The sequence below is a fragment of the Hipposideros armiger genome, unplaced genomic scaffold, assembly GCF_001890085.2.
Source record: "Hipposideros armiger isolate ML-2016 unplaced genomic scaffold, ASM189008v1 scaffold_291, whole genome shotgun sequence".
In the NCBI taxonomy this organism is placed as follows: domain Eukaryota; kingdom Metazoa; phylum Chordata; class Mammalia; order Chiroptera; family Hipposideridae; genus Hipposideros; species Hipposideros armiger.
This window is the reverse complement of record NW_017731641.1, coordinates 1,003,252-1,024,468: the sequence shown is the minus strand read 5'-3', so window position 1 is coordinate 1,024,468 and position 21,217 is coordinate 1,003,252. Positions and strand designations below refer to the sequence as shown.

At 50.8% G+C, this 21,217-nt stretch overlaps 1 protein-coding gene across 6 annotated transcripts in view; it reads left to right on the top strand.

Annotated features, from left to right (window-relative positions):
* Window positions 1–14,173, top strand: part of ST3GAL4 (ST3 beta-galactoside alpha-2,3-sialyltransferase 4) — a 29,859-nt gene extending 15,686 nt beyond the window's left edge. The window contains exons 1-11 of one of the 6 annotated variants that reach the window (XM_019658921.1): window positions 2,149–2,941; window positions 6,230–6,302; window positions 6,577–6,685; window positions 7,098–7,181; window positions 7,426–7,523; window positions 7,734–7,794; window positions 8,342–8,437; window positions 8,532–8,721; window positions 9,464–9,607; window positions 13,047–13,190; window positions 13,500–14,173. In XM_019658921.1, the coding sequence (XP_019514466.1) occupies window positions 2,909–2,941; window positions 6,230–6,302; window positions 6,577–6,685; window positions 7,098–7,181; window positions 7,426–7,523; window positions 7,734–7,794; window positions 8,342–8,437; window positions 8,532–8,721; window positions 9,464–9,607; window positions 13,047–13,190; window positions 13,500–13,586 (1,119 nt within the window). In that variant the 5' untranslated portion in view covers window positions 2,149–2,908 and the 3' untranslated portion in view covers window positions 13,587–14,173. Of the gene's footprint in view, window positions 1–2,148; window positions 2,942–6,229; window positions 6,303–6,576; window positions 6,686–7,097; window positions 7,182–7,425; window positions 7,524–7,733; window positions 7,795–8,341; window positions 8,438–8,531; window positions 8,722–9,463; window positions 9,608–13,046; window positions 13,191–13,499 lie in introns of those variants that run through there. The other 5 variants (XM_019658922.1, XM_019658920.1, XM_019658919.1 and 2 more) reach the window with 5 other exon arrangements.
* Window positions 14,174–21,217: the final 7,044 nt, after the last annotated feature.

Sequence of the window (21,217 nt, the reverse complement as noted above, 5' to 3'; positions counted from 1 at the left end):
CCGGCCCCATAATGTTTTTATTTGACAGAAATTGCTGTCTACCAGAAACGATGTGTGACACGGAGCATTGTCATGATGGAGGATGATTTACGGCACACTTTAAAACACCTTTTTTCAACAGTAGTTCATACCCAACTGACTCCACGGAACAAGTTGAAACGTGTCACACACTGTTATTACGGTTTGATGTGCTGCTTCCTGTATTGAAGATCCCTACCTTTCCATTGGATGGCACTTAGCCGCAGCAGTCACTGTATTTTGTGATCACAACGGAAAGGCTCCGTGTCACACATCACTTCTAGTACAACAATTTCTGTCAAATAAAAACATTATGGTGTGTCCTCATCCACCTTACTCACCAGATCTGGCACCATGCGATTTCTGGCTCTTCCGCAAAGTCAAAATGACCATGAAAGGGAAACATTTTGAATCGATTCAGGATACCGAGGCAGACACGACAGTGCAACTAAAGACACTCACGAAAGAGGACTTTCAGAACGGCTTCAGAAAGTGGCAAGAATGATGGGATAAGTGTGTTTGAAGTGAGGGGGAGTATTTTGAGGGGGATTAATGGCAATGTGTCTTTTACTGTAATAAGTTTTAAAAATAATTAAAAAAAATTTTTTTAATTCACCATATTTTTTTATCACACCTTGTGTATCTGCTACGTTCTAGTCACTCTAGTAAAGTCTGCCTAGAGATATGAAGAAGTCCTGGACCAGCGGTCATAGTCTCATGGACAAGATATCAAAACACCTAATAATATAATAATGTTTTTATAATAGATAATAAAATTATATGGTGTGATAAAGCATCTTCTATATCCCAGGTACTCTGATAGACTCTCGGTATAAACAAGCTTCCGAGTTTAGAGGTCAGAGGATAGTGAACAAGACATGAAAAGCAGTAATTATATAATATGAAATTAAATTACCTGTTAAGTTCTAAAATCAAGATATAAACAGTATTTTGTGGGAAGAGAAACAGCAGTTGCTGAAAAATGTCAGAAAAGCCTTCGTGGAGGACGGGCCGTTGAGCTGATGCTGCAGAAGGAGTGGGATTGTCAGGTGAGCAGGGGGGGAGGGCCTTCGGGCAGATGCAGGTGCGGAAGGAAGAGGGGGCTCCGGGCGTGCGCCTGGAAGAAGGACGGAGTTGGAGATGCACCTGCAGGGCTGTGGCATGAGTTCGAAGGGCCCTGATTGCCTCTGAGGAGTTTTGGCTTTTCATTTAAGGAATGGGGAGCAGTTGAAGCAGGAGGGTGATACAACCTGAATTGTTTCTTGGAACGACACCATATGTTGGCAGTTCCGAAGAAGGGGCTTGAATGAGTCAAGTCCTGTAGTGAAGAGACCAGTTAGGAAGCAGGTGAATTGGGGTGAGACCTAGAATCAACCTCTGGCTCGAGAAGAGGAGAAGGAAGGCTGCATTCTGAATATTTCTCAGGCTCTAGACTATGTGGCCTTTATACTGGGGCTGAGTTTTATAAAACTTTATATTTCCTGTGCCTCCCACAATGTGGGAGTTCAGCAAACATTTGCTGGAGTGGGGAAATGGAGCAGAATCGATAACATTTAGTAACTGTTTAGTAGGGATGGTGTGAAGGGGCGGGAGATATTGGAAGACAAGAGTTGATGATAGTGGAGGGGCGAGTGGGGCTAGGGAGAGCCGCGTGCAGTTTGAGACGTGCTAAGTTTGAAGAATTTAAGATCATCCAGGCAGGATATGCCATAGAAAATTAGAAATATTAGGATGGGATCTAGGAGAGAAATTAAAGGGCTGAAAAATAAAGAGCTTGAATCATCAGGGTATAAGTAATAGTTAAACCTCTGAAAACGAATGACCTTGCCCTGTGAAAACACGCAGGGGAGAACAGAGGTTCAAGGACAGATCCCTGGAGATCGCCAGCGCTTAAAGGAAGTAGAGCCAGCATGGAGACGGTTACAGAGGTAGGAGAACCTGGCGAGAGCCTTGACCAGGAGCCAAGAAGGAGGCATCAGCTAACAGTATCAAAGGTTTCAGAGTCCCAGAAGAGTGAAGGAGGCCACTGAGAGATTCAGCAAGAGTGATTTCAGGATAAAAATAAGGGTGGGAGCCAGGGTTGGGGGGTTGAGAGGGAAGTGAGGATGTAGCACAGATAAGGAAGTGTGACCGTTGGAGGTGAGGGTGGAGATGCAGGGTTGCTTGAGGAGGAGACGGAGGCGGAGAGGGCTGTTGTTTTTTTCTTAGGAAGGAGACCTGAGTATGTTCCTAAGTAAGAGAGAGTGGAGAAGGAGGGAGAGATGGGAGGATCAGGGCAAGCAAGGGGAATCGCGGATCAGGAACAATGCTAGAAAGGTGGATGGGGACCCAGTGTCCAGGTGTAGGGATTAGGAGGGAGCAGGAGTGGCAGGTGAGTCTAGAGGTGACAGGTGGGCAGCTCCAGTTTTCCTTACGGAACTGAGGGACAATGATATTGATCAAGGTCTCTGAACCGATAAGAATGGAACCTGTGCTTCCGCCCACCCTGGTCTTCCCACAGACTTCTCAGGAACATTAAAGTCATATCCCTTGATGGGCCCAGGAACTCTGAGGGGCCTGGCGGCATGCTGTGCCCTTGGGGGAAGCATAGTCCCGTTCCTCTTAGTACCGTGGGTACCTGCTATATGTTAGCTGTGAGTGTTGGGGTGGCATGAGTCATGGGTACTGCTTCCGTGGTGCCTTATTTTCTCAGCCAGTGCCTCCTGTCTGCCCTTTGTCAAGTTCTGTGGCAGTGCTCACCAGCCTCACTTCAGCCAGGGACACTGTGGTTCCTGGCAGAGTACCAAGAAAGCACACAGCCTTCCTGCCCTGGGGTCAGCTTTGCCTAGCTGGTCGGGTGAGCTGAGTTCCCTTGCAGTTGGTGGTAGGCAGAGGCTGGTGTACCTTGGACATGAGTGGATCAGATGCCTGCTCTCCCACACAGGTACTCTATTTTGACTTTTCTCCTGTCCTTTTGTACCTCGGGGCTCAGTCAGTAATGTGGGGGGAGCTGCTGGGAGAAGGCTACCAGTTGTCCCAAGGCAGCAACCAGCCCAAGAAACCCACACTCCTAGAATGTTTGAGGGCTGCTAGCCATCCTCTTGGCTGGGCCCAGCAAGGGGTGGTGGTGGGCTAATGAAATCCCAGAGGGGGTACCTTAGAGTAAGCCCTAAGACTAGCCAGCCTGCCTAGCACAACACCAGCACAGTTTGGGAATAAACATACCCATGCAGAACTTTCTTGGTCAAAGAAGGGCTAGTTGTCTTGTTGTTCAGGACTGGCTCAGTGCTGGTCACCTCTCATGACCAAGATCTCCTTCATCAAGGGCAGCCGACAGGGCAGCTGACTGTTTTTAAACTTCTCAGGTGATTGATTGCCTTCTGCAATCAGTGTTTTGATGTAATGATTGGTATCAAGGGAGATGAAGGGAGATGGAGTGAATCCTGATCACGAAAGGAAGATTGAGAGAGACTGGGGGTAGGAGAGGATGCAGTTCATAAAGTAATGAAATGTTAGCGCTGGAAGGATCCTGGTCTCAGCCTAGCAGCAGGCACCACCTGGGAGCTGGTTAGGATGGGATCCACCTACACCCACGAAGTCAGAATGTGCATGTGAGAGATGGAGGACCATGCTTTCACCACCCTCCGGACCAGTCCTTCTCAACCTTGGAATTGCTTGGAGTGATTAAACAAATTCCAGTGCTGGGCCAGATCAATTACGTCAGAATTCCTGGGTATGGGACAACCCAGATAGTTCCCCAGGCAGTTCTCCAGTTCAACCAAGTCAAGTACATCCCTCTGTCTTAACCAGCCTTCTCAAACTTGAATGTGCATATGAATCATTGGGGGGGGGTATTCAAATGCAGATTCTGATTTTGTGGGTATGGAGGTGGCCTGAGATTATGAATTTTTAATAAGGTCCCTAGTGACCCATGCTGCTGGTCAGATAGATATATTTTTACCTGCAGGCATCTAAGATCAACTTCCCAGTTGTATAGCAAAAAAAAAAACAGGGTCAGAGAGGAAGTGACTCCCCCAATGTAGCCCAGTATGTTATTCATTCAGTACTCTCTGAGTGCTGGCTGTGTGACAGGCAGCGGGCTAGATGCTGGGGCTAGAGCTGGGGACCAAACCGACCTGATTCCTCCCCTCACAGAGCTTATATTTCCAGTGGGGGAATTAGAAAGCAAGCACATAAGTCACTAAACAACTTACAGATCAGAAGTGCTGTGAAGGCGCTACAGAGGCGACATAGTAGGGAATGACTTTGCAGTGGCTGTGGGTACACAGGGGAGGTGTGCACTTTGGGAAAAGCAGTCAGGGAAGTTACTAGAACCATGACTTTCACTGGAGTCTTCTAATTACAAACCTAGAACTTCACTGCGCAGGGCCATCCTCCATCCCCACTGGGGTCAGAGGGTGGGGGTTCCTGGTTCTACTGAGGACCCTGACTCTGGTCTCTACCTGGCTCTCTTCTCACTCTCAAGACTGTCATTCTTTGGGGCTCATGGACTCTGAGTGGAGCCTGGGGAATGCCCCCTGGGTGCAGAGCAGGACAGAGTTCAGGCTAATTGATTTATGATCTTAAAAAACCGGACCTTGTCCAGACGCCACCTCCCGCACTCGAGAAATAGTCGAGATTTTTTTTTTCAGTATGTGTTTTTTTTGTTGTTGTTTTGTTTTTAAAGATTTTATTGGGGAATCGGGGGGAGGGGAACAGACAAGTTGCTGTCGTTTTGTTCTTCAGTCTAGTTGTGGAGGATGTTGCTTCACTGGCCCAAGTTGGCACCATCATTGCGCTCTTCCCGGGCGAGGCAGATCAGTCGCCGGCTTCTGGATGGCCGCTCACTGCGGCTGCTGGCCGCTCATGGCGGCTACTGGCTACACACGGTAGCCCATGGCAACCCACTGCCACAGGGGCTGCAGCCTATGCCGTTGCCGGTAACTCACGGCAGCCCAGCTCCAGGTTGAGCTGTTGTTCAGCATCTTAGCTGTGGAGGGCAGTGTCACTGGCCCTCATATGTGGGATCCGAACCGGGGCCCTCTGGCGTCCCAAGCCAGCTCTTAACCAACGCGCCACTCGGCCGGCCCATAGTCGAGATTTTTAATTTATCTCCAAGAGTACACAGACACTTGTTCTCTCCTCTTTTCCCCCAATCCTTCAAAAGATTCACGGGGGCTGCTTGTGGAAATGCCCGTCCCACTCCACCCTGGCTGACTGAAGCAGTCCCAAGGAAAGGCCCTGGAATCTGGGTTTTTAGTACGCGCACAGGTGATTCCTGTGCTGCAGATCACTGGGGACCCGGCATGGAGAGAAGAAACTGGCGCTCAGTGGTGGGTGCCCCGTGCCTCTTGGTATGGCTGTGGAAGCTGCAGAAATTTCCTACCCAGTGACTCCAGAGCGTGGCCCTGACTGAGTTTGTGATTTAGGGGCCCCTCTGTTTACGTGTGAGTAACAGCTTCCCACTTCCACAGGCCGTCCTTCCCATGCTGGCCTTGCCCTTACCCGAAAGGGTCTCCCGCCGCCTGTTTGACTCACCAGACCCTCCTGCTCCCCGCACTCCCCATCAGACACCCTGCCTTCACTGCGTTTTCCCCACGTGCCTGGGTGGCGAGGGCTTGGTTGGATACTGTTTGCATCTAGTCAGAGTTCAGAGGACTGGAGGAGGCCTCGTGGACCGTCTCGTAGCCAGACCCTCATGCCAGTGTCTGGCCTGAGTGGACCTCTTTGGCTGGAGTAGTGGGAGACTGATGATGGAGTGGTGAGCAGTGGCCAGAACCAAGGGGAGGGCTTGGATGGTGGCGAATAGATAAACTTCAGTTGCATAAAATATGAGTAACACCCTTGTACAGTTAGCTTAACTTCATGTAAAAAGTGGGTAGAGGTACCCACCTACCTCCTGGAGCTGGCTCTTCTCAGGTGAAAATGAGGAAGAGGGCAGTGAGGGAACCATGCCAGGGAAGATGGAACTGGCCAGTCTGGCATGGAACCTAATCCTTGAGGGGCGGGACTTGGTTTCTCTTTCTGTGGCATTGGACACCCCCCCCCAGACCCTTGATGCTGCCTTTGAGGGGCTGGGGGATGTCCGGGGTGAGACGGTCCCCCTCTGGATGACTGCTCTGAAGCAGCTTTGAGCTTTCTGGGAATGGCAAGAGTCAGGTTGTGTCCTGCTCCAGCGTCTGGCAGGAGTATGTGTGCAGCTAACCAGACATCTGTGACTCCTATGTCCTAGGTGGCCCGAGGCAGCCGGGATGCCAGCTCTCCCCAGAAATTCTACCTGCTGAGAAACATGATCAGCAAGTCCCGTGAGTGTTGTCCAAGAGCTCCCCACCCTGAAGGATGGGCCCCCTGGAAGCAGTCTTCAGCGTCATCCTGGGACCCCTGGGGGTTGTGGAGGGACAGACCCCCTCTCTGCATCTCCAATGACATTGGGAATGCTTAGATGCAAGCCCTGTGCTGGAAAGCAAGGGCCAGGCTAGGTCTAGGGACTGGGTCCGCTTGAGTTGGGGGTTGCAGGGGCCCAAAACGGGGCAGGTGAGTAGGTGGCCTGGGACTGTACCTGCCTGTTTCTGCCTCTAGCTCCTCTGTGCATGTGCCCTGCAGGCTGGAAGCTCCTGGCCATGCTGGTTCTGGTGCTGGTCGTCATGGTGTGGTATTCCATCTCCCGAGAAGACAGGTATATTGAGCTGTGAGTCCAGCTTCCATGCCCTTCCCTTGGTTCTTCTCAGGAACAGGGCTTGGGATGGAGGTCATGGGGTGGGGACGGAGTGGGGCAGGAGGGTTCAGAGAGCCCGGACATGACCTCTCCCTTCAACTTAGCACGAAATCCTTCCATGAGGGTAGGTGGTGGGTTTGCGGGGTAGAGTCTGGGATGATCTACTGGGGTTTCAGGAAAAGGAAGAGGAGGAACCTCAATGGTTTGGTTTCAAAGTGGAACTTGGGTTGAGATGATTCCACCCTGTCAGTCAGTCTCCAGCACTGGAGACGGATGTGCCATGGGACAAAGTTGAGGCTGCCTGGGCTGCCGGCCCCCGGGCCCCTGGACCCCTGGGTTCCTGGGCTGACTGGAGCTCCTGCCTCCTCTCCTTTTTTGTCCCCAGTTTTTATTTTCCCATCCCAGAGAAGAAGGAGCTGCCATGCCTGCATGGTGAGGCAGAGAGGAAGGCCTCTAAGCTCTTTGGCAAGTAAGTACTTGAGGCTGAGGGGGTTGGGGCCGGACATGGGATGAGCTGGGATTGAGAGTTTCACAGGGTGAGAGCCTCAGTGCTGGCCGGAAGGAGGGACTGTGTTGGTGGACATGGGTTAGGTGAAGCCAGTGAGGCAGGAAGAGATTCTTGGACATGCATATATTAGTCAGGGGCCTGACCCTGATTCTGACATTAAGATTAATCCCTGTTGCATCCCCACCCTGCTCTCACCTCTGTTCAGCCACTCACGAGATCAGCCCATCTTCCTGCAGCTTAAGGATTATTTCTGGGTCAAGACACCCTCTGCTTATGAGCTGCCCTTCGGGACCAAGGGGAGTGGTAAGTAGGGAACAGTGGGCTCACCTTGGCCACTCTCTTCTTGTTCTTTGCCGTCCACAGTCTCCAGTGCTCAAGTTCTCAGCCAGTCTTAGATTCCGGGGTCAGGGGAGGAGAAGGCAGGCAAGGCTCTGCAGAGTGGTGGAGGGAGAGTGGCAGCCTTTGGAACGCTGGCTGTTGTCATCAGCCACTTCCAATTGGTTCTTTTTGTAGAAGACCTGCTCCTCCGGGTTCTAGCCATCACCAGCTACTCCATTCCGGAGAGCATCCAGAGGTAAGGAGACTGCCCTCTTACTCCAGCCTGAGCACCTTCTCCGTCCTGCCCCAGTGCGAAATAGTCATGGCCCAGCACCTCCAGTGAGCCGTCCTGTCTCTGGTCCCCTGTGGCCAATTTGACCCTTTTTCTTAGTCTGCCCGTCTCTGGGGGAGGCAGGTACACCAGTCCCCACGGCAACTAAGCCTGGGCATCCAGGCTGGCTGCTGGAGCAGGCAGAGCCTGCGGAGGGTGTCGCCATGGCAACAGGCAGGCCTGGACAGCAGGCGAGAGGGCTTTAAAATGGGCTTTCTTATTGGTACTCCCCAGGCGTCTTCCCTCCTCTCTTTTCCATGCTCTGCTCAGTTTCCTCTCCTGTTACAGAAGCCCAGGGCTGCAGAATGAGCAGGACCATAAGCAGGACTCCTTGGAGATGCCTAGCCTATGGGGACCAGGGCTGAGGGGGCCTGGGAAGGGGTCCTGAGCCAGGCCCGGGGCAGACCCAAGGCGGGAGAGTTCAGTGGAGCTGGGGTTGCTTCTGCGTCTGAGCATCCTCTTCCCATGCCAGCCTCAAGTGCCGCCGCTGCGTGGTGGTGGGCAACGGGCACCGGCTTCGCAACAGCTCGCTGGGAGATGCCATCAACAAATACGACATGGTCATCAGGTCTGTATCACCACCCCGCCCCTTCCTGTTTGGGAGTGACTGCAGATAAGCCCAGGGGCGCCCTAGGTGATGGGCATCCTCCTCTTCCTCCCAGATTGAACAACGCCCCAGTGACTGGCTACGAAAGTGACGTTGGCTCCAAGACCACCATGCGTCTCTTCTACCCCGAATCCGCCCACTTCAACCCCAAAGTGGAGAACAACCCGGACACGCTCCTTGTGCTGGTGGCGTTCAAGGCGATGGACTTCCACTGGATCGAGACCATCCTGAGTGATAAGAAGCGGGTAAGTGGGGAGACGGGGAGGGGTTGAGGCCTAAGTGGGGAGATGGGGAGGGGTTGAGGCCTGAGTCAGGACCTCTCGCTCCATGATGTCTGCCCTGCAGTCCTAGAGCCGGTGAGGGCAAGGCATGAACTCCACCTTCTGCAGGGCTTCTGATGGCCCTCCCGGCAGCCAGGGCTTGAGCCCTTGTGGGAGTCAGGTAGCAGCCAAGGGCACACCCAAGTTCAAGGCTGCCTGGGGCAGAAAAGCTGCCAAATTATATTTGCCAGTGAGAAACTTGGGAGCGGAGGAACCAGTCAGTAGTCATCTCCAGCCAGGGGACAGGTTAGGACAGTCAAAACCTGGGGCCTTCCAGGTGGCCTCCAGGGAGTCCACTGTGTCTCTTTGTCATCCAGTCAAATGCTGAACTGTCCAGTCTGGCGTTTTTGCCAAGTGTTTACACAACCCCAAAGTCGAGCCCCTCCACCTGTTTGGAGACTCTTGGAAGTGGGAATGGTTGGACCCCATACCCTACACACCTTGTCATCTGGCCTCCCTTGAGGGGGGTGCCATCTCTTCCCTCTCTTCTTGCTCCCCTCTGGTCTCCCTCGCTGTCTCTGGTGCATGCCTCCACTTGCCCCGCCCCTCACCCTGAGGGTTTCTGCCATCACGTGGACCCCATTCCCTGAATGAGGACCACTGGGCTGGCCTTGAGAAACAGGTCTTTGCCCACTCGCATCTCTCCCTTCCAACCCCATCCTCCTAGGTGCGAAAGGGCTTCTGGAAACAGCCTCCCCTCATCTGGGACGTCAACCCCAAACAGATTCGGATTCTCAACCCCTTCTTCATGGAGATTGCAGCTGAAAAACTGCTGAGCCTGCCCATGCAGCAGCCACGCAAGATTAAGCAGGTGATGATGTGACAGGCAAGCCAAGAGGGTTGGGGTCCCAGGTGGGACGTAGATCGGATGGTCCTAGAGGCTTAGGAAGCCATGGAGGACCCCATGAGAGGGTAGAATAATAACAGAGATTGCAGCTCACATTTGAATAGTACCAGTTAAACCCCACAGACACGGCCTTTAGCCACACACCCGTGATCAGGATTTTTAGCTTGTTGCGACCAGGGAGAGCACACGCTTGAGAACCGCGGGGCATCTCCAAAGTGGGGAGTTATGGGAGAGTATTTATAGGCTTGGGGCTGGAGCTAGGGGATGGTTTTGGCAGATGCTGGTCAGAATTTTTAAACTGGGGAATTGCTGGGACAGTCATAGTGTTATCTTTAGAATGACTCAAGCCTGTGCAGTTGCTCTTAGATCACTTTATCTTACATATTAGTCGAATGAGTTCAGAGTTTGAGCTTTATAGTTTGTCTTGCATATCATGGTCAATTTGGGGAGTCACGGCGCAGCTTTGCAAGTTACAGTTTTGGTTTCAACTCTCAGTACTCTAGTAGTCTTTGGCTGGTGGACATTAAGAGGCTTGTAGCATCCCGAGTACTTGCACACACATGTCTTTTGAGCCTCAGAGGGACTGTGTGGGAGAGTGGACAGAGGTACCCTGCAGACATAAACAGGATCTGCCGTACCACTTACTGTGTGGCCTGGGGCACGTCAACTACTCAGAGCCTCCATTTTCTTATCTGTGTGTTGGGGCTAAAATTAGTACTGACCTCTGAAGGCCATTGCAGGATTTCAAAAGATAATTAACACGCCTGTTGTGGAGATTGGTACACAGTGGATGCTCAATAAATATTTGCACAATTTTGAATAAGTGATTTTTTGTCTTTTTACTGAGTATCTACTGTGATTCAGGTTCCCGTGCCTGCTTTTGTGACTGCTCAGTGCCAGGCCCCAAGGACGTATGCGGGGAGTAAGACATGCTCCTTGCCCTAAGGACACTCTAGCTGGCAGAATAAACACACAGGTAGCAGCATGGAGTGGCAAAATGCCCCAGCAGAGAGTTGTTCCAAGTGCTGTGGGATCTCAAAAGAGGGTCAGGCCTCTGCTTGGGTCTGTCTGAGGGAAGCCCCTCCCCCCACCCCACCCCACCCAGCAGAGGAGGTGGTGCTGGTGTTGGGCCTTGAGGGGTCATGGGGCCCATCAGGCAGAGGACTGGGGAGAGGTATGTCACTTGGCAAGACCAAACACTGTCCCGGCACTGAGTTCTCATGCAGGTGGAGTTGCCGGGGCAGCAAGAAGGCCTTTTATGCCCTGATGGGGCGTGAGGCTGAAGTGAAGGCTGGAGAGGGAGGCAAGAGAAAGAAAGGACCCAGCTCCTGCAGTGGGAAGGGAAACAGAAGGGATGGACTTAATCTGTATTAGTTTCCTGTCACTGCCTAACAAATAACCACAGTTTAACGACTTAAAACAACTGCCATGTATCTACTTATAGTTCCGTAGGTCAGAAGTCCAGCATGGGGTGTCTGGGTTCTCTGCTTACTGTATACAGGTTTCCCCAGTATCCGAAAGTAAAGCGTTCCTATAAGACCTTTTGTAAGCCGAAATGGTGTAAAACAAAGAAGCAATTACCATTGATTTCTGTGTCTTTATTCCTTTCAAGTGAAACGCTTAATTATGTCCAGTTTTATGCTAAGCATAACCCCCTTATGAGCGCGTTCAGGTTTTTCTGATACCTTAGGACACATCTTGCTTACGGATGCACAAAATATATCAAGATAAAGCACAGATGCTCACAGACACAGTTCAAAGCTCTGGCGGCTTGAGGCTGAGATGCTGAGCGTGGTTCCCAGGAAAGGGGCTTGGCAGGGCCCCTCTCACTACAAAACAAACACCGAATGCTGTGTTCACTTTTTGCCTTTTTTCATAAAAGCGAAAATCCTCTTCGGATTTCTTTTGGTTAGCAAACACAGGTACTAATGTAGGTCTTTCATAAAAGCGAAGCGGCATAACATGAACTTTTCGAAAAGCAGGGCATACCTGTACAAGGCTCGGGTGTCAAGAATCAAGTTGGCAGCCAGATGGGTTCTTGTCGGGAGGCGGGTGGGGTGAGGGATTCACTTCTAAACTCATTCTTCCTGGAAGAATTCAGTTCCTTGGGGTTGCAGGACCAAGGTCCCATTTTCTTGCTGCCATTCAGCCGGGTTAGGCAGGAGCACCCTGAGCTCTTAAAGGCAGCCCATCGTCCTTGCCCATGTGCCCCCCTCCATCTTCAGGCCAGCCCCGACATGGGAAACCCTTGTGCTTCCCATCTCTGACTTCCTCCACTGCTGAGCTCTAGACCCAGATGTACAAGCTTATGAAATGAAGTCAAGCCCACTAGGATTATCTCCCTCTCTTACAGTCAGCCGTGCCATCTAGAGCAATGTAACATAATGTAATATATCTCATCATATCCATAGTTTCCACACACACTCGAGGGTGGGGGTCATTGGGGGGGTCATCTTAGAATTCTCCTGCTACAACATTTACTTGACAGGTGAAATTGAGAGATTTATGACAATTCTAGGTTTCTGGCTTTGACAACTGGGTGGGCGGTAATATATTTAACTAAGATAGGGAATACAGGGAGATCAGAGAGTTTGGTGAGTTTAAGGAGCCCGTGTCCAGGCAGAGCTGGCTAGAAGGCGATGGAAATGTGGTTCGGCAAAGGTCTGAACTGGACGAGGTAACGCAGTGGTGGTTGGAGCAGCAGGGGCGAAATGGAAGGCCCAAGCAGGAAGTGACAGATGAAATGATAGCAGAGCTCAGAAACACGCACTGGAAAAACTGTTATCAGGGAGCCAAACAGGGTCCAGAGAGTGGCTTCTTAATGGGAGTGGGCAACTGAAGTAGTCTGGAAGGCAGGAGCTGAGGAAGGTGAGATTTGTGAGCTTAGGATAGCAGGTTGCCCGTCCCTGTGGATGAATTGAGGAGGGAGACAGTGAGGTCCTTAGAGCAGCCCATAAGGTGAGTAGAAAACTCTTGGCCATTCCCCACTTTACAGAAGGGGAGAGCCCACCTCATAAAGAGGCATACAGCCCATGAGCGTGGGGTCCCCAGATCTTCTGAAAGAGGAAAGAACAGAACCTTTCCACCCCTTAGCAAGTTGCTTAACAGTTAGTTGTAAGCCTCATTTCCCCATCTGTACTATGCAGTATGGTAGCCACAAGCCACATAAGGCTATTTAAATTTTATTTATTTAAAATAAAATTAAATTTAAAAATTCAGTCCTTCAGCTACACAAGCCCCATTTACTTCCTCCGTCACCAGCTGTGGTCGTGGCTGCCATATGGGACAGCACGGATGAAGACCACCTCCAGGATAATGGAAAGTTCTGTTGCAGAGCGCTGGCCTAGAAGATGCTGAAAGGAACAGGGCTCCCTCTAATACCTTCCCCCGCCTTGTTCCTCAGAAGCCCACCACAGGCCTGTTGGCCATCACCCTGGCCCTCCATCTCTGCGACGTGGTGCACATCGCTGGCTTTGGCTACCCAGATGCCCACAACAGGAAGCAGACCATTCACTACTATGAGCAGATCACACTCAAGTCCATGGCGGTAAGCGGCCTCTGCCTGCACGCTGGGTGGGGCAGACCAGCCTGGGACACTGGGTGAATGGGTAGTGCTGGTGGCCCAGAGGTGGCTCACGGTGAGGTCACTCAGAGAGTCAGAACTGGCACCAAGGCATCTGGACTTGAAGGCCAGTGTCCTCTATATTCGGCCACACAGGTTCTGTCTTCCGTCCGAAAGGCATCACGGGGAAGGGAGCTCCCAGAGTGTGGGGCTGTGGGGAGGGCCAGGGAGACTGTCCTGGACCAGGGACATCCCTGGAAATCCCTCAGTTTGCTTCCTTGGCTGTCTCCACAGGGGTCAGGCCACAACGTCTCCCAAGAGGCCCTGGCCATCAAACGGATGCTGGAAATCGGAGCAGTCAAGAACCTCACTTACTTCTGACTTGGGCAGGAGCTGTACCCAGCGGTCTGCCCACTCAGCTGCCTGAGCGACCCCCAGACATGGCTGTGGGGGTGCCTGGTGCCAGCACGACCGGCTTGGACTCCCCCTCACCTATGTGGGAAGGGGTCTCTGGACTGGCCAGGTCTGAGATGAGGCCATGTCCCTGGCTGCTCTCGTGGAGGCCAGATCTAGTCAGAGTGGAGGCCTCCAGGTGCTGGGAGCTCAGCCAAGGAACGAGGCTTGTTGCTGTAGCATCTCCTGTCTGCCAGTGCTGGGAGGTTATTTAATGGGCTATTTAATTAAGGGAAAGAAAGTGCTGTGGGCTGGTCCCATGACATCCAGAAAAGGGGGCATATACAGTGTTCTGACCACTTTTTATAAAAACAGAGAAGCCCACTAAGGCCTAGACCCAGAGCAGGCCTCCCAAGAGGGTGGGTCATCTGGAGTGGGTGGGTGCCCTTCAGAGAGAGGCTGCTCCTCCCAGCAGGCATGGGAAGAGCAGTGGTAGGGGTACTCCATGGAGAAGGGAACCTCATCTAGGAAAAAAGAGGTTCCAAACATATTAAACTATTTTTCCTAAAACAAAAGCAGTTGTGATACCCTGTGTCCTTTCAGATTGGGGAAGACATGGACGGGCAGTGGGACACGGCAGTAGGCCCCTCTCCCGGCAGTGGACAGGCTTATTAAAGAACCCACTGCGACCCAGAGCAGGCCATGGTCATTCAAGAAATGTATTTATTGAGTCTAGTGCGTGGTGCCAAGTCAAGTCATACATTGTCACTTTGGCCTAGTAGGAAAACAAGGGGTGCCCAGAGCAGCCCTGTCTGCTGGACACTTGCCTGGCATCTTTCATCCTGGTTTACTTCCCAGAGGTAGGGAGGGGCAGGAGGATGCCAGAGGGGAAGGGCAGAACCCTCTCCCACCGCCCGCTCTCTCCCTCACCAGCTTTCAGCTTCTAAAATTTCATGTCGGGAGGTGTCTGTTTCAGGGCAGGGGTGGAGTCAGACAAAGGAAGCCAAGTTTCCCTTCTCAGATTAAGTGGGAATCATAAAATGGAGTTTATAGAAGGTCCTGCCAGTGGCCCGGGCTGCCAGGATCCGGGTGGGCAGGGCTCCGGCAGCAGCTAGGGAGTTTGGCAAGGCCGGTCAGCCCGTCGCCAGGCCAGGGGATGAAATGCTTTTGCCCCCCCACGTCTCTAGAGTTGGGATACCCCTGGCATTTGTCTGTCTCTCCCCTCTTTGTTCTCCATCTTCCCAGGCTCTGCTTAGCTGCCAACTGGGATTCCTGCCACCCCCACAGCTGTTCCTTTACATCTGGAGCCAGGAGGGAGAGCTGGAACTCCCCCATAGGGAATGGGACTTGCAGCTGTGTTCCTGGCTTTCTCGGAAAGAGTTGCAGCCTTGAGGTTTTGAAGTTAGGCTGGGACAGGACAGATAGAAAGGGACAGAGATTTGGGAGGAACAGAGGAAAATGACATGCTTCTCAACAATTACAGCGGCCTTGAAAACACCCACCGTCATCCCATAGACTGGTCCTGAGGACCATCACAGGGAGTGGAATTGTCTGCTCGCAGAAGCCTGGCAAAAGTACTTTGTTAGTTGCCTCCCTCCCCCCAGGGGAGAAGGGGATTCTAAAAGCAAATAGGGCCCCAGCATCTGCAGCCCCAAGCCCCCTCCCCTCCACATGGGCTTTTGGAGGCTGGGCTTGCTGACTCCTACAGAAGTGTAAGTGTGGGAGTGGGGATCTCAGCTCTGCTGCTCCCCATGCTCCCCCAGCGGCTTCTGGTGAGAGTATGCAAAGGAGTGTCCATTTCCCCATCTAGGGCCATTGAAAGTGGCTGTCATCACATATGCTCCAGCTGTTCTGGATTGGGGTTGCTGCCTGTTACTGAACACACCTAAACTTGAGCCAAAATCCTGTACACACAGATGGGTCAGACCTCCCAGACTCCACACACACGCATGTAAACATGGGAACACTTTACATTCTTGTTGAGTTATGCCTGTGATGCCATACGCATACAGTCCCTCATGACCACATACGGACCAGTGTGTGTATGGGAAGGGGGTGTTTCCACCCAAACCATTCATCGTCCCTATAGGAGTGGGCACAGCTTTCTCCAGGGTGCCTCCACTCCTAGGCAGACTGAGGCAATACTGGTCAAGAGTCAGTGCTACCAGTGGCGCTTTTGATGTGGAGTTGTTGGGTGGGGTTCTTCCAGGTCCTTTGGGCTTTTATGCTTCAGTTAGCCCAACAATATGAACGAACTGCCTGCCAGCCTGCATGGTACTGATTAAACTATACCCTGAACATGTGGAGGGGAACCAGGGAACAGTAGAGGAAAGCACTTGAATGCAAGACGACAAATCTGGGTTCTATACCAAACTCTGCCACTTAGTTCTGTAGCATGCAATCATTTCTCCACGTCTATGCTCCAATTCTTACGTTTCTTTAGACAAGAGGGTGGGTCGAGCCGATGAGGACCACATATCAGAATTATCTGGGGATGATTTAAGAACAGAGATTCTTGGGTCTTACCCAGGCAGCTGGGGGTGGGGCCCAGAAATCTGGAATTTTAACGAGCACTCGACCACTGCTCCAGCAGTCTAGACTCCAGGATGACCTCATGGGCCTCAACCTCAAGGTCTGAGTGCAAAGCCCACCCCGTCCCCGGTGCCCTGGAGCTGTGTTAACCAGGCGCACGCGCAGGAGGAGCAACTGGCGCAGCTGGCTCCGCCCCCGGCGCGAAGAGGCGCAGCCGGCGCGCATGCGCTGTCGCGCGGGTGCGGACCCGCCTAGCGGCCGTGGGAACCCAAAAGTGGGCTTGGTCACCGCTGACAGAGGCTTCTGGGCCCCCGGCCTAGTACCCCGCCCAGCCTCATCCGAGGCAGAGCCTCCCCAACAGCGTGGCCTGCCGTGCCCCCCCGCCCCCCGCCCCCAGGGCCAGTGGACGAGACCTGGACTGCGAAGGAAGGGAAGAGACCTGCCCTGTCCAGTGTAGATTCTACAAGTCCTGCCCTCCCCCACGGAAGGAAACAGGCCTGGACAGAGGAAAAGGGACTCCCACCTGCCGAGCTAGGCAAGGTGGAGGTTAGGCTTTGATCTAGCTAGCCCACGAATACCTTTAAACAATACTCTGTATTCACATCGCGTGGTGTGCCTTAATTTTGGACACTTTGGGGTTTTTATTTACATTTTCCAAGGACATCAGTATATCCCCTCAGACTGACTAGCCTATGAAAAGTGTGATCTTGGAGCAGTTCTGTCTGTGAGGCTTACGGTAAGGTGGAGTGCACACAACTTAAGCAGGGTCGGATCGGATCGTGGGTTCGACTCCCTGCTGCCATGTAATCAGCCCATTAGACCGCTGCTTCTCTGTCTGTAAAATGGTGATTATGCGTGCCCACCTCACAACGAGGTTTTAAGGACCTAATGGGAATATGTTGTAAGGACAGTAGTATACTAAAGCATGATATAAATATTAAGATTGTAAAGCTTCCTTGCATAATGGAAAATCCCGGAAAGCGAACAAAACAGGTGAGGTACAGCCAAAGGTTGCCTGGGTGCTGAGTAACCTGGGTGGTTACAGGAACGTCTTGTCTGCAAGTCACCCACAAGCAACGTTAGGGTAAGACATCAGCAAAATGAGTCAGATGCAGGCTTTGCATAGGCAAACAACGAACAGTGCGTTCAAGCTGCTCTCTGGCAGTGGTTTTCAAGTCAAAATCGGTCGCCTTTAAGGATTTTTGGAGAAAGTGGTTTCTTGAGGGACATTATCCATTTCGATGGCATGCAGCATACCACAGTAGGTTCCTAAACTAAGATGGAGAAGTACAATCTCAGTGGGTAAGCTCCCCTCGAAACCCTCTGACCCTTATGATATCTTAATTATAGCTCCAGAAAACTGTTTGTTAGTTTTGAGCATTCCCATGGTTCTGTACCAGACATGGCTCCAGGAAATTCTTTCCAACTTAAATGTTTAAGGGTGTGTGTGTGTGTGTGTGTGTGTGTGTGTGTGTGTGTGTGTGTGTGTGTGGTTATAGCCTGTTTTCCTGCCTTGTTCTTTTTCAGTGAGTTTATGTCTCTTGTTAGAGATCTTGGGGATCCTGCACCCAAGAAATGAGGCAGGGAAATGAACCTGGAACCGCATTAGATGTCAGATTTGGGTGAAGCCCAGATGTATTGGAAGGTTCTGCATCTTCATATAAAGGGATTGCAGAGAGCTGGGAGCAGGTGGAGGAGACCACAGTCCTGTCTAGGAGGGTTAGCACACAGGACCTGACAAAAGGTTTTAGGGAAAAATGAACGTTGGGAGGCAGATTTCAGGTTTCTAGGGAAAACCAACAATTTAAAGTACACCCACCCCTTGCACAGCTTCCTCTCAGGAATCTTGCAAGACTGGGAGGGTGGAGCTGGGTGGAGGGAATGAGAGAAGGCTCAGATGTTGAAATCACCCTAGGGGACTGAAGTTGGAATTACTGAACTAAGCTATTCCAGAACCATCTATTATTCTGAGGCTTCCTAAAACACTACTTACATACATCACCAACTTTAACACTTGAGTATCTTCTCTTGCTTAAAAGTGTGTTTCTCTCTTGAGGGGGAAAAAAATCACAAGAGTGCAAGTTAGAATCGGGTAGGAAGACTCCAGTTCTGTTGTCTTCCTCTGTAGATTATGTTCTACTGGCGTAGGGCTGCATGGCAGGAGAGCTAGAGAAACTCTAAAGTCAGATCGGAGGTTCTTACCTGAAAACTCTGCTGTAGAAGTCCCAAATCTTTATCTCTATCACTTTATCTCTACTGCCTTGTTCCTTATTTCTCCCAAGTGCAGTGTCCATTAATGTCACAAGTATATTTTCTAGTCCTTGGGCATCAAGGCCCTGGTCCTTTAATTTTCTTGCAAAGGAGGTAGAGGTGGTGTCTTTAACTTAGTCAACCTGAACTTGTCTTTGGGGGTGACCTTCAGGGGGAAGAATCCCTATATTTAGCTCCTATCCCGAGTAGCACTTTTCCTCTTGTATCACTGGGAAGATGCCAGAGAAGCTCCACCTAGTAAGATCCCAATTCTACCAATTCCTGTCTCCTGAGACTTCACTTACCTTGTCTTGAAACATTAATACTGTAGATTCACCACAAAGAAGACAGCTATAACGGAGCAATCTTTGAATGTCCTCATAGCATTCCGAAATATTTCCAAGGGCCATGAGGTTAAGAAGCAGCGGAAGGAGATAGATGCCTTAGCGTGGCTGAGTTCCCTGATCAGTGGGCTCATGGGGCACTTTTGACCCAGGGTTTGAGGATGTCCCAGCTCCATGGGTGGGCTGTGGACTGTCCCAGAGAGGAGGTCTGGGAACATGGAGTGGCAGGCGGATATCGGCTCCAGGGATGTAGACCACAGTCAACGAGGTATCTTGTGAATGGTGTGTGTTCACAAAGGCTGGGGCAGGACTACAGGGCCTGAAGTAATAAAAGCTTTCAGTGCATGTCAGATACCTAGCCATTACAGAGGAGAGGGGAGAGGAACTCAAAAAGAATAGCAGTTAGGGAAAAGAAACCTCTCTCTACAGCAACAATGTATTCACCCAGGAAAACAAATCCTTATTTTTACAAAGAAGAGTAGCTTGAAATTTTCTCATTTTTCCCAGCTGATGACCTAGTTAGGAAGATTGAAACATAAGGTGATTGGGGGAAAGACAATTGGAGTCTTACTGGAAATGAGAAGTAAAGATTAAGGTGGGAGGTCTTTATCAGTGATTCTCAAAGATTGCTGGTAGTTTTGATGCTAATTCTGCAAATGGCTATTATGTGGCCATATCTCCTATAAACAACATAGGTAAGAGGCTTCTAAACTGTTTTTTAAGGGGAAGTAAAATTCAAGATTTAGTTGAGATTGGTTTATGTCTAAATGGTTATGTTTCTTTAGATAGGCACACCAAGTGGTTTTTTAAGTAAAAATATATATGCAATTAAGATAGTTTTAATTTAAATATTTATACTTTTATTTTAATAAAGAGTTTATTTTGTAGGGAAACTCCTAAAGAAACTAATTGCAGGACAGACTTCATCTTTTTTTCTGGTGCTATCCATCATAAACCACACACAATACCTGGGAACAGCTCATTGAACTTGTGGAGATACCTTGTGATTTCAGTTCTGATTTCTTAATGGCAACTGTGATACACCACGAATACACTTCCCCATACAGGAAGTGAAAAATGCAATTCCTGTTCTGAGAAATCTCCCAAGGTCAGCATCATGTTTGTTTTCATTTCCACTCTGAAAGCTGAAAGGCAGCATCAAGGCCTATTACTTTATAACACTTGTTTCAATAGGCTCTGTCAGAAACTACTTGGATGTGGTATTCTAGCTCTTCAAGCGAGAGCACTTCCTATCCCAGGAAAGTTGAAGAGGTGGGGGAAATAACCCTGGCCTTTCCAGACTGATAGCGAGCCTGAGAATTAGAAACTGGGCTTCCATCCAGGGACTGGGAGCCAACAGTGAATTTTAAAGCTATCAGAAAACTGGACACTGGCCTTGCTAGGGGAGGGGGTGATTTGATACACAGAATAGCTGTGTTTCCCAGGGAACTGTGTTCTTTCCAGGTCATTTGGGGACTTGAGGTGGAGGATGTCAGTGCCACCTTCCTAGTGGAGCTGTGGCCTGTCCCCCTGCTCAGCCTACCCCAGAGTGGGTGCTAGCAAATGGCCTTTACCGCCGGCTGTTTTCATCATATTCTAGGAAGAAAGTGGCCTTGAGTTGGCACTGCAGGATGGAAAGATTTTACAGAGGAAATCATGTGTGTTTAAATCTCCTGTTTACCACTTGTTAGCTCCGTGACCTTGGGCAAGTCTTTTGACTTCTTTAAGCCTCATTCCCTTGCCTGTAAAATGGTAATACTTTGTAGAAATGTGAGGATTAAAGAAGATTACAAATGTAGATTCATTTCAGTTAATTTGAAATCACCTACAGGAGAATTCAGGACTTCCTACGGCCCTATTTTTTTTTTTTTAACACCTGCCTTTACCAGCTTTTTAGCACCCTCACCCCTTTGCGGGAATTAATTGGGCTGGAGACAACTCAGGGATGAACACAGCTCGTTCTAGTCTCTTTCCCAATGCCTCGTCCTTCCAGAAGCCCCACCCTCCCTCACCCCCCAGATGCTTCTAATTTTCTCGGCTCTCTGTTAATTCTCTTTCGCCAAGGCCTCACTTGTGACCTATCCCTTCGACAGCCAGTGCTGTATTTGTGAATTGGAGTGTGCTCGGGGGCTGGGCACTGGATGGCCGAGCCTTGCCTCTCTGCTCTTATCCTGTGACAGTCCACATTCTCACCCTGGGAATGCCTGAAGCTCGCGAGCGACACGAGTCCATTCTGTCCTACGGGAGAACAACTTTCTTCCCTGTGCTTCTGCTTATTCTGAGTCATAACCTTGGGTTTCAGGAGAATGCGTGCCTCCCCGCTATGACGAAAGCCGTGTACATGTGCATGTGTGGCAGGGGGCAAGGGACAAGCTAGGCTGTGGCGAGGGTTAGAAGGGAGATATCCCACCCACTTCTAGGGTGGGGAAGACCAGGAGAAATTCATGGACAAGTCCTCTGAAGTCATCCTCTTCCTTATTCTAGCACACCAAG